The sequence below is a fragment of the Macadamia integrifolia genome, chromosome 9 (assembly GCF_013358625.1).
Source record: "Macadamia integrifolia cultivar HAES 741 chromosome 9, SCU_Mint_v3, whole genome shotgun sequence".
NCBI lineage: Eukaryota > Viridiplantae > Streptophyta > Magnoliopsida > Proteales > Proteaceae > Macadamia > Macadamia integrifolia.
The window spans coordinates 22,022,138-22,037,798 of NC_056565.1; the positions used below are offsets into that span (position 1 = coordinate 22,022,138).

General features: G+C 36.4%; 1 protein-coding gene across 1 annotated transcript; it reads left to right on the plus strand.

The window, feature by feature from the left end:
* Positions 1-1,740: 1,740 nt before the first annotated feature.
* LOC122087907 (flap endonuclease 1-like) lies at positions 1,741-10,714 on the plus strand (the record flags this gene model as incomplete). The annotated part of the gene is given in 5 exon segments (XM_042657036.1): positions 1,741-1,855; positions 1,966-2,022; positions 2,131-2,177; positions 2,257-2,311; positions 10,028-10,714. Coding segments are annotated over 5 exon segments (346 nt in total), but the record flags the coding sequence as incomplete, so codon positions are not given.
* Positions 10,715-15,661: the final 4,947 nt, after the last annotated feature.

Genomic DNA, 15,661 nt, shown 5'->3' on the forward strand with positions numbered 1-15,661 from the left:
TAGATCCGGGATAATCCTTTGTTCCATAGCCCTGGGGCTATTTACAACTAGCCAATTAAGAATTCTCCGATGTACTAGTACTAGCAGTGCATCAAAGATGTAATCACCGATTCTCCCGAGAGCTATGTAGTTGGTAAATTTACTTATATTCATGCTTGCCTTGTGCATAAAATACATACCATAGGGGAAATATTGAAGGGGTTTGCTGCCAGGTTGTGTGGTCCCCATGCCAGCGGAGGGGGGGAATGGGATTACAACACGTGCATCCAGGGAAGGGACGGGGTGGTCATTTCACTGCCTCATGTGAGAGGCCGCAGGGGATGCTGCGGGGCAACGATCTTTTTTCCCTTTTTTTAATATATTACATACATATAAAAATCATAAATTTATTATACTTTATTGGTTTATGTATTCATTTTGTTGCAAGAAACTGTTGTCATGCATGGGATTTGGGACCTTAGAGGAATGATACAACAAAATTCCACATATCATATGCAACAACAACGACAGCAACAACTCAGCCTTATCCCAACTAAATGGGGTCGGCTGCATGGATCCGTGCTAGGGCAAAATGAGAATAGTACTAGTAAAGGGAAGGGAACACAGCAACAACTCAGTGAAACCCACCTAAATGGGGTTGGCTACATAGATCCTAGCCCTCCAAGCAGCTCTATCAAGGTCATACTTGGGACAAGACCTAAACTATGCATGTATTTCCTCATTAATTCTCCTATGGTCAGTATAGGCCTGCCCCTATCTCTTCTAGTTCCTTTAATTTGAATCATGTCACTCCTCCTTACTGGTGAATCGAAGGCCTCTGTTGAATATGACTATGCCACATTAAACGACTTTCTCGGAGCTTACAATGAATTGGGGCAACTCCCAAATCAACTCTAATACGTTTATTTCTTACTTTTTCCTTCCTAGTTTTGCTGCACATCCATCTCAACATCCTCATCAACATTATAAATGATTGATAATAAAAACTCTAAAAAAAAAATATATATATATTCACATTAGAAACTAATTCAAATTGTCATTATATGTAATTGTATTATCAGAAATATGTATTATTAACACAATGAAAATTTGAAACAAAAAAGTACGCAAAGGCAATTTCTCCGAACAAACTTTTTCTTATTTTGGATTTTCCTTAGTTATCTCCAATGTCCAATCCTGGCAACCTATACGAGATGTTCAATTCTGAACCATACTTTATGATGGATTTCTATTATTTAATGTTTTTAGTTTTATTAGGAACCCAAGAGTCTCATGTACTTTCATCTTTTCTATGATACTGATGCCTTCATCTATTCCTTAAATTACAATTTTGGCCTACCAAAGCTGTTAAACGATTCCTATTATCCAATTCCTTGCCTTCAAAAGTTCAACATTCATTATATACTTCCTGAAGTCTCACCGGTCACTTGATGTTTCATGACAGATTTGGCCTTTAATGTTCAAAAGCTATGTCCAGAGGAGACCAACAGATCTACATCCGTGAATTTCATATTATTGTTTACTGTTCTGTCTATCTGTGCCATCTTTTAGGATGACTTTAATTGCAATGTAATGCTTACATTTCTCGAATGCTATCTGTAACATTCTTTGGGAATTTTTATTTTGATTTTTCAATGACAATGTGCTCTGAATTTCATTTGTCCTTTTTTACTTACTTTCTTTCTCCTTTATTATTATTATTAGTTTTTGCATTACAGCAGTTTTCATCTCCTTATGCAGGTACCAAATTCCTGAGGACTGGCCTTATCAAGAAGCCAGACATCTTTTTAAAGAACCTGTGGTCTCTGCAGACCGTGAACAATTGGAGATTAAATGGACTTCTCCGGATGAGGAGGTTGAGGATATCATTTTAGGCTTTTATTGTATTATAGTTATTTTTAACATTTTGGTATCATTAAACTGTATGTCTTTAATTTTTATTTCATATTTACTTTAATCATGTAGGGACTCGTAACTTTCTTGGTCAATGAAAATGGCTTCAACCATGACCGTGTAATCAAGGCATGTCCTCTATTCATATTTAAACATTCATTATGTATTTCATCCTTGAGGTTCTGTTGCTTTTGCAAATGAATCATCGATGCATCTTTGTCTTGGTGTTTTCAATAGGCAATAGAAAAGATAAAATCTGCCAAGAACAAGTCATCCCAAGGACGGTAAGTTTCATTTGATAAATGAAAATGTGTGTTCATAAGATTCTGTATGCGTATCTAATGCCATATTGGTCTTTTCCAGTCTAGAATCCTTCTTTAAGCCAGTCGTGAACACATCAGTACCCATTAAACGGAAGGTATTTTTTCCCATAACCATTCCAAGCATCTATTATCAAAGCATTTTCAATTTATTTCCAAAATCAAGTGTTAGACTCACTTAGACCTAGACGTATGCAGTATAATTTTCACTATCGTATTAAGTTTCTTGCAGCAAAAAATGATTTCTTATTCTGCACGTGTTTATAGATTGAGCAGTGGTTCATGATGTGGTGGAGTTGTAATTTCTTATCTGTCTTACGTGCACCTTTAATTGTCCTGTTTGGATGTTTGGTTTTGATCTTACATGCAGCAAAACTCACATAAATTAATGAGGTTCCAAAGCTTGATGTTTCACAATGAACTGTCTGCAAGCTTGTAAATCATCATTTGGGTGCTTGCCTCTGCGAAGCATGTGGCAACAATTTGAAAGTCCATCTAAAACCCGATTTTAGAACCTAAATATGTTTCATAGTTTTCCATAAATTTTCTTTGAAACTTGAGCCGTTCATATTGATGCTGGACAATGGGGCTTGAAGAGGCGGAAGATCCAGCCACAATTGGCCAGGTCTGCTCCTATCGAGCTAGCCCCTTTTGGCCTTCAAATAAGCCAGCAATGGGGACCAGCGTGGCCTGCCTGCATTATAAGGACCTGTTTTGGGGGCCATTACGAGACTCTTTAGTGACTTGTGTGGGAGGACTCTTCAAGGAGATTTACTTTTAAGATTTGTTTCTATTTTGAGATTTATTTGGTTTCTATTTGATGTATCCAGAAATTAGGAAGCAATCTATGTCAGTTTCCATTCTTATTCGGATTATATTTTGTAAGAGAGTTTCTCCTCCTTGCAATGGAGGCTTAATTTCAGTTTACCAATAAAAGAGGGGCTGTCTACAGCTCTACTCAACCCCCCCTGATTTGAGTTTTGAGAAAGCTTGGTTTGTGCCTTGTGCGCTGTGAGAGAGATGGTGTGAGACCAAGGCCATAGGTGAGAGGCCTTGGTCATATCCCCCCTTTCTTCTTCTCTCTTAGTTTATTTTTTCATAAAACCTGCAATCAGTAGTCTATTGAGAGGTACCAAACTCCTTTGCCACTGCTACCAGTACTGTGTAATTTACACGAGGCTGCTCCATTTATTCCAACAGAAACTGGCTTATAAGACTGAATTGATCTAGACTGATCAATCAATTCTGCGGCACGACGGCACCCTGGTTTTGGGAGTACTGTGGTAGTAATCTCTTCAGGTCCTGCAACTCCAGGTCCGGCCATCAACTCCTGGCCATATTTTGCTATTGTATCAACCATCTTATCCCTGCCACTCATAGTTGATAGTGATAGGAGCCCCTCCATTGGCTGAATATGGCTGACGGCATGTTACTAATTCTTTCCCCTAGTTTCTGATTCTGTGCAAGAAGAAACCCGTACTCCACGTCCAGCCATCCATTGGGGCTGAGTTTTTGAAGTCTCCTAGAGGGCCCAATCCCCTTCGTTGGACGGTAATGTCAAACCCATATATGATACCAAAAACCCATTTTGAAACTGGTATGTCTTGGTCTGGTTTTTCAGCTCGGGTCATTCTGGTCCAGCCATTATATTGCTACTGCATCTGCTGGTCTCGTGAATGGTTAAAAATAGGCTCCCCCCCCCCCTCTTGGGGCAAAAGAGGGAAGCTGTAGGCTATGGAGTACAAGTTTTCATCTTTTCTTTTTAAAAAGAATGAGAGTCCTTTTCGTTCTTTCAGTGAGTTCTCTCGTGCATTAAGAGAGAGGGTGTGAGAGAAGAGTTGGGTTTCACTTGGTTGGTGCAGGAGTAGTAGCCTTATAGTGGGTTCAAGGGTAAGGTATTTGAGAGAGTACTTAGAGACAAAATTAACTCTTGTAATCCTTTTTATTCGCTTAGATACTAGTGAAGCCGGATATTTACTCCATGGGCATAAGCTACAAAGCCGAACCTTGTAAATCTTTCATTTGGTTATTCATTTGGTTATGGTTGTTTTTTTCTCGCCTTTTGCTACAGTTAGTGTAATTGGTCTTGGGAATCCACTATGGAATTGCTTCTATATAAAATTTAACTGTTTTAAAAATCTTTCTTTCCTTTAATGTTTCCAAGAGAAATGGGGAAAATCTGTGTCAAATTAAGTAGAAATTGTCCATACATGTTCCCTAGACCTCAAAATAATCTTGAAAAGGTCTTTGACTACTTCCTCAACTGTGAAGCTTTTCTTTGTTCCATTGATGTATGGTTGGTTCCTAGTTGAGTAAATTTGTTCTAAAAAGAGGTCAATGGGGGAAAACCCCCTCTTTCTAGAAGTTTGTTTAGATCGTATTGGGTGCACCTGATTGACTACCATGATTTCTATGGCACTCTGGTGGCAGGAAATCAAGTGCATTATAGGATCTCCTAGACTAATACTCAGGCGTGTGACGTTCTCTCTACATGCTTCTATCTATCCAAGCCCAAAGGCTGTTGGGAGCATATATCCAATGCCTTTGCATCTAGGTTGCAAGCACTTGGGGCTGTTCCCCGGAGCTGTCTGCTTTAGCACATGAATCTGAAAATCACGGTGAACCTTCATCTCAAACCAATGTTTATTTATTACTTCTGAGTTTTTGAATTCCTCTGAAAACTTCAGTTCTGTTCTGTAAAACATGGATGACTTTCAATGGATGCAGCTCGGGCAACTGGAGGACCTGCTAGGGGCTGGCATGTGCTGGTTTTCCTATTACTTCTAGGTGTTAGACAGCCAAGTCTTGGATCTTTTAAAAGTTAATTTTATTTTTCTTTTATTTGAGTTCTGGACTTCTTCTTGTGGGCTTTATTTCTTTCTCTTTAAGGTTTAGTAGAACGGCATGAAAAAGGATCTCATGTGGGAGTAGATCATGAATAACTATAGAAAAAAGCCCTCTATATTCTATTAGTAAAGCAAGAAGCTGGGTCACTAGCTTGGGGAATTTGACATTTTGAATTGATATGGTCTGTCCCAGAGTCAAATAGTCAATAGGAATGTTTCCTTTTCTGTTATGTAGTTAGTGACCAGTCCTAGCGTTATTAGGAGTGGCCAATAAGGCATAGTTACAGGTCTGTTTTGGGTTCTTCTTTTTTTTTTTTTTTTTTTTTTTTTATGTGATATTATCTTCTCATTTTCTGCAAAGTAGCTCTGTGGATTCAGTGCTTTGCAAGAGGCTTTGGTGGATTCCAGGGTCACAGCCGGTGGTTTCCTGCACCCTTATTCTTCTAATCTTCTTCTCTAATTCTCGGTTCAATACTTCTGTATCAGTCAGACCAGTATTCTAGTATTTCTATAGCTAGTGGCAGCCCTGTTTTCCCATACAATTTCAGTTGGCTTAATCTGTGCATAATTCTCTGATTAGTAGTGAGTATGGTTTAAAATTTGGTAGCTTTATGGTCTTAGATATTAGTTTAGTCTCCCATATTCTATCATAAATAATCCCTGCTCTGTTTCCCTTGTTTATCGATAATCTTCACATTGCTGCCTTGTATGACTTTACAAATCAGAGTTTCAAGCCCTACAGATCAGCCTGTGAGATATTAGTTTTCTCTTATTTAGTCAAATCTCTTCCCCACACACACCACACCCACCCCCCAAAAAAAAAAAAAAAAAAAAACCTATTTTATTCCTTTACCTGATTTCAATGTATTTCTTTTCTTTTATCTGATAATCTGTTGTTTCTTATCTCAATCAATTAAATATCTTCCTGTTATATTGTGCTTGCAAGTCCACCTTTCGGATCCAATCCTATGAATCCTATTTTTAGGGTTTTGGGTTTTTGGGGCCGCCGATTTGCATTCATTCCATTCAGGCCATGTTTGTTGTCGGCCCAAATCTATTCATATATATTCTCTCTAATTCTTCTCAAGCCATATTTGGCCTTCCTTTTCGTCAAGGTTCAAGAAGTTGGTTTCAACTAGGGTTTTTCGGCTGGAACCAAAAAATTTCAGGTTTTGACCAAAACCTGGTCAAAATCCTGCAGGTTTCAGTGGTTGGTTTCTTTAGACCATTTGGGTGGTTGAATGACCATATTTTGCTTGAAACTTCAGAGACCTAATTAAGATCTTTAGATTGTTAAAAAACACACTTGAAATGGTAGTTTGGGTTCATACCCTAGGTTGTCAGTGTACGGCATACCTTGCCTATATCTTTCTCAAAGATAGCCTATGTTACTCATAATTTAGTACTATGACATACAAAAACAAATGAAAACAACTTTAATATGCAACTGCAAGTCACAAATGGAAAAAAATAACTTCGCATGCAATTGTTCAGAAACCCCTGGGTGATTCTATCTGAAGAGTCCCATTGAGAAACATTGCTGGAACCGAGGGTTTTGAACTGAAACTCCACCTGGTTATCCTTCTCTTCTGCCAAGCTCAGTTGCAGAATAAAATATTATGTTAATTCAAGTTCTTTAGGGCTGTTGTTGCTTGCTATTCAAAGGGTTGGCAGTCAGTAACCATCACCTGAAAGTTTAGTTCAATCGGAGATCATATGAGAGAGTTTCTCATTCACAAGCAATACCTATCTCCACCATTACTGTTCATATCATGGATTGAAGAAGGAGACATCCTTCTTATTTACGCTTAAGACCCTCTTCTTCTTATAATACACAGAAGCCTCTGGTTCCTTAGCTTAATTCTTTTTATCTCCATTTTTCTTTTAAATACAAGAAACATCCTTCTCCTACAATATGTACCGTTCTGCCAGTGAATCTGTTTGTTCCTTCATAATGGATCCAGAACTTGCAGTTATCTAAAGTTTTGCTACTACACTCTTAACTTGAGTTATCTATTATTCTTGTGGGACCGTGGTGATCCCAAAGCAGGTTTTTTTGACCCGGGATTGCATTAAGTCCTTTGCACACTGTCTCTCTCTCTCTCTCTCTATATATATATATATGGGCAAGGGTTCTCTGAGCCTACAGCATACTGTACGCCTAGACACTATTTTATTTATTTTTTCTCTTTAAAATAAAATAAATATAAAATTCAAATGTCTCTGGGTTTACAATACTCTGTAGGCTCAGAGACACTTCGTGTGTGTATATATACATATACACACACACACATTAGAAAAATAGACGTGCAAATGCACGTGTGAGCATTTGTCAGGTGGCAGAGAAATTAAATGTCTACAATAATCTAAATGCATTCTAAAAATTATCCTTTATAAAATTTACTGATCCAAATTTTTGTAAGGCCCAACCTATTTCAATATAAATTGGAAAGAAAAGAAAAATAATTTAAACAAGGGTTTAAGATACAAAGGATTAGAGGAAGAAAAAAAAATGCAAAACAAAAACAAAGTAGATTATGAAGCAAGGCTGATCTAGTTTGAACAAACTTTGTAAAGTTAGATTACAACCTCGAATACAAATTTTCCAATTGATTTATTTGACTGCGGGTTCAAATTAGAGAACCTTCAACAGAAGCAAAATCAAACACAAAAAATAGAAAATAACCACCTCCTCCTCAGCAGATTGTGTTTTACTGTGAGAGTAATAAGGGAGAGAAAAGTGTAATGGAAAGGAAGAAAAAAAGAGAGTATGATAGAAGAAGAGAGTGAGTTAGAGGAACGCAAAACCCCATACTTGTAAAGAAGACAACGATCATTAATGGTGAATCGAAGTTTGGCTGGAAAGGTTACCACGAATTCTTTGATGATGGATAGATAGAGGAGCACAAAACTTGTAAATAAGAATAACCATTGTTAATGGCGATCCAAAAATATTTGGAGAGAAAGAGAGAGGGAGAAGTTACCAAGGATATTTGGTGGAGGCTACAACATATTAGGGTTATTTAAGATTAAAAAAGAAAGAGAATGTGAAGACATATGGTTCTTTTTTGGTAGAATACGAGGTTTTTTTTTTTTGGTAGAACAATATGAGTTTATCAAATAAAGAAAAACTATCACACGCCCTTATTCTCTACCATGGATTATTTACCAAAACTAACAAAAAAATGATTATTTACCAAAAAAATTCAGATCGTGGCAAGAGGAGTGTTAAGGAAAGAGAAGATTTTGTCAACTATTTTGGTAGAACAATATGAGTTTACCAAATAAAGAAAAACTATCACATGCCCTTATTCTCTACCATGGATTATTTACCAAATCTAACAAACAAATGCTGATCGTGGGTAAGGGGAGAGTTAAGGAAAGAAAAGGAAAGAGAAGATTTTCTCAATTAAATTAAAATTGAAGATAAACAATAAAAGTTAGAAAAATCTAGATAAAAAATAGAAAGGGTACCAACAATTAGAGAGATAAAATAGATAAGAAAAGAGAGAGAATTGAAGTAAAAACGAAGCATAAAATAGTCAAGGGAAAGATTAGCCACGAAGCGTGAGTACATGCACTTGTATAATAGTATGATATATCTGTGTGATTGAGGAAAGAATTGAGTTACTTGATGCACACTTTTCAGGCTTATCATCTGGAGAAAATTTCTTAACTGTGCATAGTACCTTTAACAGTGTCTTAATTTTTTTGCGGGGATAAGTAACAGGGAAATGTTGTTGCGAAGCTAGAACAGAACAGAACAGTATTTGTGATACAATAACATATATAGGCAAAACCTTCATACCCACTAAGTGGACAAATCAATCAATTGGTAAGTGACCCAGATACAAAGTTTGTCTAAGAATCCCATCCCTATCAAGCTCATCAGCCAAATTAGTTGGCTGATCGCATCCTCCAAGGGAAAGAAAAGTTCCCATGCATACTCTATGATCTCCCTTTCCTAATGAGATGTGAATAGCACCAAGGCATATCATCTCTAGATCTCACCCAGAAAATACCACAAGTGTTTCCTTCAACCTTAACATTTACCCAATCATTAGGAATGGCCAGTTCCATGCTCTTGATGAGACCTATCAACTCCGCAGTGGAGTCAGAGATGCATTAGGATAAGCCACTGATATCTGTCATAACCACTTTTACCATAAAAAATGTTTCGTGCTTCTTAAAGATAAGTGTCACTGCTGTATTAAGCAACCACGCCGTTAGATCTTTTCATCATAGTGTATCAACCCATAAATCTTTCTTTTAAATAGCTTTCCTGGTATTCACATCTACAAACAAATCAGTATTCCAATGGGCCTGTATCTCCTAGATTCAAATCCCTGCAGATTTAAACTTTATTTACTATTATCACAGATCAGTTCTAATAAAGTATATCAATTCTAAATCTTGTAGCAACTTCTTGTCTGCTGATACAGAACTCACTTGTAATATGGGTATAAAGGCATAAAATGGGTTGTGGATTTAAGCCAGATCTTTACAGTACCTTCATTTTTTTCTTTTTTTTTGGGGGGGGGTGTTAGTGGAGATTATACTGTATTAAGTACAAGTTATTAGAAGGTCAACTACATATCAGAAAAGAAATAAATTATGAAAAAGGAAGGGTTGATGCAGACAAGTTTTCCTATATTGGAAAGTCTATAAATTTGGCAATGTATTTTCGAGAGATATCTATATTGCACCAGCGACCTCCGTACTCATGCTGTTCCAAGTTCCTACCATGAATATAGTTATAGCTACAGTGTTTTTCTGTATGCTCACTTCAACTTTCGTGGAATTAGTTTGTGTGCTTGTTAGCAAGCTTGCGTCATTGTCTGTCCTTTCTAATATATGCATACTCTTGTTTTGTTTTTGATGTATGCTCACTTCAACAGTCATGGAATTAGTTTGTGTGCTGGTTAACAAGCATACTCTAATGTTATTTGTAATGCTATATCTTGACAGGAAACATCGGAGAAGTCCGCAAGAGAAATTGTCAACAAGAAGTCAAAGGCCAATGGTGGAAAGAAGAAGTAGTTTTATGTAAAAGATCTGAGTCTATCGATTTCCTTATTAGGATGATCATTCCTGTTTCACTGGCTCTTGAGTATCTTTTGGTGTAAGTTTTCCTGGACGGCATGTCTGGTCTAGAATCTGTTGATGCCCCACCTAGTTTACCAAATGAAGGGATGGTGTGGCAATTCCGATGGATGGATGGATGCACCTATCACATTAGTTAAAGGGTCTTTATAAAATTTGTCTCGACGAAGAGTTTTTTTGATGGGAAAAGAATGCTGCCTGGTCGCTTGCAGACTCTGCCCAAACACAGCCACCCCTGAAATGACCATTCCACTTCCCTACAAAATGAAAATCCTCCTCTGTTGATGTCCCTGTGCATTCCTTCATTGGCTCAGTGCTGGTGTAGGGGCTACATGATTGGACAATCTTTTTTCATTTAACCTTATTCTTTGTGTGTTGAAGTGGAGGGGTATCTACCCTTGCTATTGTAGCATGCGGCAACCAGAGAAGGAAAGCCTAGAGTTGGAGAGGGGAGCCAGGGTAGAGATTTAGTAATGTTTTTTGGTTTGTTACTTTGTCTACCTTTTGTTGATATTAAACATACAACGAGAAATTTGAAGGGGTGGTTAAAAAGGTCACAGTGCTATGGAAGATTTCCTTTAGTTAAAACTCAACACATCATTTTTCAATATGAAAAAAATCTTCGAAGGTAAAAGAAAAAAACCACAAGAATTAGTTCAGATAAATTTTCTACTATGATATATGTTCAAGATTACATTTCTCTCTAAGTCAATGTTAAGAGTCTAACAAGAATCAAGAAAAAATATCTCAAGTTTGAGTGTACTGGTTGTTATTTACTTTTTCTCCCTATTTGTATACATATATAAAGAATCAAGAAAAAAAATCTCTCTTAAATAATAAAGTAACGCATCAAAATAGGTGAATTCACAAGAATATAGCACTTTCTCCATAATACCAATGTGACAAAACATAGGAAAAAGTGCAGTATATATATATATTTTTTCCCCTTTAGTAATGTCATCAAGAGAGCCCCCTGTCACTTTTTTTTTTTTTTTCCAATCACTTACAAAGCAAGACGGGAATAAAGAGGTTGCACAACTTGTGACTACAGAACCAAGTCACACCTGATCACGACCTTTCTTCCCTTTATGGAGAAAAAAAGTTAGAAGAAGATTGAAGTAGACTTAAATCAAGATTTGAAAAGTTACGCTGCGTTACGTAGTCATCCGAAAAAATATTTTTAGTATTTTTTTGTTTTACGGGAACAAGAAAATAGAATCTTCTATTTGATGTCGACGGTTCGTTTTTCCATTTTTTTTTTCAAACGAATTGGATAAAAGAAACGCCAAAAACAAGAAATATTGGAACATGGCAATCATGTTTTAACATTTGAGTTTCGTTCTGAAATGAAATTTTGATAGAGAAACTAGAAAATTCTGGTTTTGATCCGAAACATCGTTTCTGGAACAGAATGACTACCAAACGCAACCCTAATCTTTGAGAAAGATTAAAGCTTGTTTTATTGGGATTCAAATCCTCTCTAGCTCTAGGGGATGTCCAACGCACATCCTGACGAAGGGGAGTATTTAGGCACACATCCCATGGAACCTTAGTTTAAAAATAGAGTTTTGGAGGGTATAGTGCGGTCACAATTATTCATAAAATTAATATTCAATTGTTAATTTTAAGTTGATTTTCATGAGTAATTTGACCACATATTGGGATAATCTTTGGTTGCAGGGTCTTCAAGAGATGTGCACAGGTTTGATGCTAAATGGACAGATGTGGTTCAGTCTAGAAGCAAGGGCAAAAGCTCAAGGGTAGAGTTGGAATTTTCAAGAGAAGAAGAGAATATAAAAAAAATAAAAAAAAGGGAAATTTAGGGTGAGAGAAAACCTCACAGTTCTCCCTCTCTCCCTATTCCACGCGTTTTCTTCTCCCTCACCTACTTTCTCTCATCTTCTTCTCTTTCCTTGTCCAACATAATATAGGAATCTCTCTCTCCCACTTTACCTAAAACATCTCGCATTTTCTCTCCCTATTCTTTCTTTATCACCCATCTCCCATGCACCACGGTTCCCTCTCCCTCTTGGAACTAGCTACACATACTCATTCTCTAGGACAGGATTTGGAGGGACAACATTGCACATAGAGGATTACCATGATGGCAAAGGTTCATCACCATCATCATAATTGCTGCCATCATCTATTAGCATTATGAATAGCTAAGTTCCTTTCTATTTTTAGGTCTAGATGAAGTTTTGAGTTATTGTTATTTAATTTCTTGTTTAAGTTTATACTTGATTGTTTGATTTTAAAGATCCCATACGATACGATACCCTCCGATACGTATCTTAATTTTGACCGACCGATACGGTGATCGGTACCGATACTTTAATCATGTGATTTTTAGTATACACCAATGATAGCCTTTAACCAATCAAACTAAGAGTGCTAAGCGAAAGCGATAGACGATAGTGCTTGATAGGATAAATTATGCTTAGTGTAGTCAAAGATTGTGTTTTTGTGGTTGCAATGGAACTTATAATTTCAGTAAACCGAAGTATGAACTAGAATTTGGTAACAATACCAAGACGGTTTCAAGAACTAAGGACAGCTTCTTCTCATTAATTCTTATTCTGGTTAATTGGTTTATTTAGTTTTAATTTAAATCCTGAAATTTACAAAATTGATTTTCAAAACAACGTTTACCTCAATTTTAGTAGATTTAGCCTTCTAGTTCTCTGTGGGTTCGACCCCTTTCTTACCACTATCTCATAGTTTAGTTAGAGTTTATTTTGATTCGTTCACGATAGCAATCACAACCATATGGCATTTCTTAGCAAGTACATACATGTAACGAGTTTGATTCTTAGAGAACTTCTCAAGTCATGTTAACCCGCAAGAATAAAACTTCAGGTAGTAAATTTTCTTCTTTTTTTTTTTCCAATTATTATTACAACTGATCTCTTAAATTTCTCAACAGAGTTACAAGGGTGTAAGTACCACAGTCATTCAAACTTTTCATATCCGGTAAATTCCTTTGAAGGCAGTTTCTCATCACCCACGCTGAAGATGGAATTCCTTAATTGATAGGTGTGGATGCCTTCGGATGTGCATTGGAAATAGTGGGGGGCATTATCGATTTTGTATAATAAAGAGTAATAATTACCTTAGATTGGTGTATTTTTTCTTCACCCTTGGTAAAGGAAAAATTTCTTCAAATCTTGAGCATAATAAGAAACTTAACCAGTCTTTGTTATTGTATAAATATTTTTCCAGGGAGAGGGATAGGCATACCGCCCCTGTGCAATAAGCTAGCTGGATAGCAGGCGACACCAATGGGGTGTGGCCATGTAGGATATGGTGTTGTATAGGAGGGACATAGAGGTCATTTATAAGGGGAAAGAGAGAGATATACAATGAGCGTTAGCTTAAAGTATGCCAGCAATGTGCCTAGTCTTTTCTCAAAAATTTATTAAAGTTGAGACATGAATTAAATTTTTTTTTCCTCTTCCTTCTTTTTGTTCTTTTATAGCATACAATGTTAATATTTTATACATGTTAGAACAAAAAGTAAAGTTAGTTAATTGAAAAACCCTTTAGAGGAGTTTCATGTGATATATTGTGCATCATTTGTCAATTAAGTTTAGAGTATCCGGAAAAGGGGGTCATCGGCAAAGGAGAACTTGGAACAAAAAGTAAGCAAAAGGGTTTCTAGTCTGTGGGTTCATACAACCAAGCTATGGTTAGGTGCTTACTTTTGTCACATGTTAGGTTGGATTGAATTGAAACTTTGTAGATAAATAGACCCCAACATCTTTTGCTCATATGGCAAGTTTCAGTAGTTCGTCATATAACAAAAAAGATTATTAAAAAAAATCTAAAAATATGACATTAGTGTGAGGGATTTAAGGATGCATAGACATACATGGGAGAGTACGTCATTACAACGGGAAAAATGATTTGATTCTGATTATGGAAATTAACATGTGGTCTATCTCCATCTTCTAAATATGCAACGATCTTTTCACAGAGTGGAATTAGGTTTACCGAATAAGGGCTCTCTTACTTGGTCTTCTTTGGACCTCAGAAACTTTTTGCCTATAAAATTACAGGAGAGGAGGCACCTTGTAGACATGAATTCCTTATCTCCTTTTTTATGAATTATAGTAAAGCAGCATAACCACTACTTTAGGCTCCCAAGGAGAAGCTGGAGCAAGGACTTTTGAAAGGAAAGCTTATAGGACACTATTGTCTTATAAATCTAACATGCACAGACAACACACTCTTGAAAGGAAAGCTTATAGGACTTTATATGTCTTATAAGCCTAACATCTCTCTCTCTCTCTCTCTCAAGAGTCAGATATCAAATTAGTGACAACTTTTTTCCTCTTAGGTAGGATAAAGGGGTATGACAAGGACCAGATGAATACTAGATGGTCAAAAGTGCTTAAAGGGCTAATTAACAGATACCCCCATAGTATATATGGAACCCTCAAGAGATAAACCATCGGCATCAGGGCAGTTGTAGAAATGGCCCATCTGCAACTTGCAATTAGTAGCTATAATTACATGGATCCCACCTAGGAGATCTCTAATCCAAAAGCTAATCTGATCATTAAAACATTCCCGACGGATCGAACCAACCGACATGTTACACCATCTACATAACCCAATTATTATTAGCTAATCCCTCCTCTTGGCACCTAATGTTGCATAGGTTAAATCTTTATAATTAGCATATGATTTATGCTTCTTACAGCTCACTACATTTTACACTCTTTCTGATTAATTATTGTCCACTTTTATTATTCTCATTACTGTACTTCAATTCCCTAATCCCTGCCATAGTTAGTAAAAAACGGGAACAATTAAACAAATGGAAATAGACGATATGAGTTTTAAACAGTAAAACTTTTCAAATGATACAGTCAAATAAACGGTCAAAAAAATAGAGAACGGTAAAATTCAGAAAATGGACTGTACAGGTTTTAAATGTGTAGATTTCAAACAAACGGAACTAAAAAAGGGGTATTATACTAATATAAATTAAAGAATTATTATATGAATATCTGCATTTAGTGTTCAAAACAACTACAATATCTAACATTAATGCCTATACATCCCATGTCTCGTTATAAGTTTTAAGACATGTCATTGACTATCATCCAACACCAATTCTAAATTCATGTACCACACATGCCCAAAGTCTTATTTTGCAATGTGACTAGGTTATGATATTGTTTATTATTGTTAACATAATCAACACACTCTCGAAGGGATATATGTTCAGGTAGAGTTAGGAGTCATCACTTTAGAAATATTTTTCAGCAAATACATCAGTTTATAGCTCAATTTCGGGGTCCGTGAATTGAATTTGAGTTGAAGGTAATACATGAGAAATATAGTCCATTGCGTTAGCTTCAAGTGGGTGAAAGAATCAAGTTGATCAGAGTTCGGAAGAAAGATATATGGTCAATTAAGTAGACATTATGTTCAAAAATCAAGTCCAAAAAAATGCCATAAAAAGGGGAACGTGTTTTAAACATGTTTAAA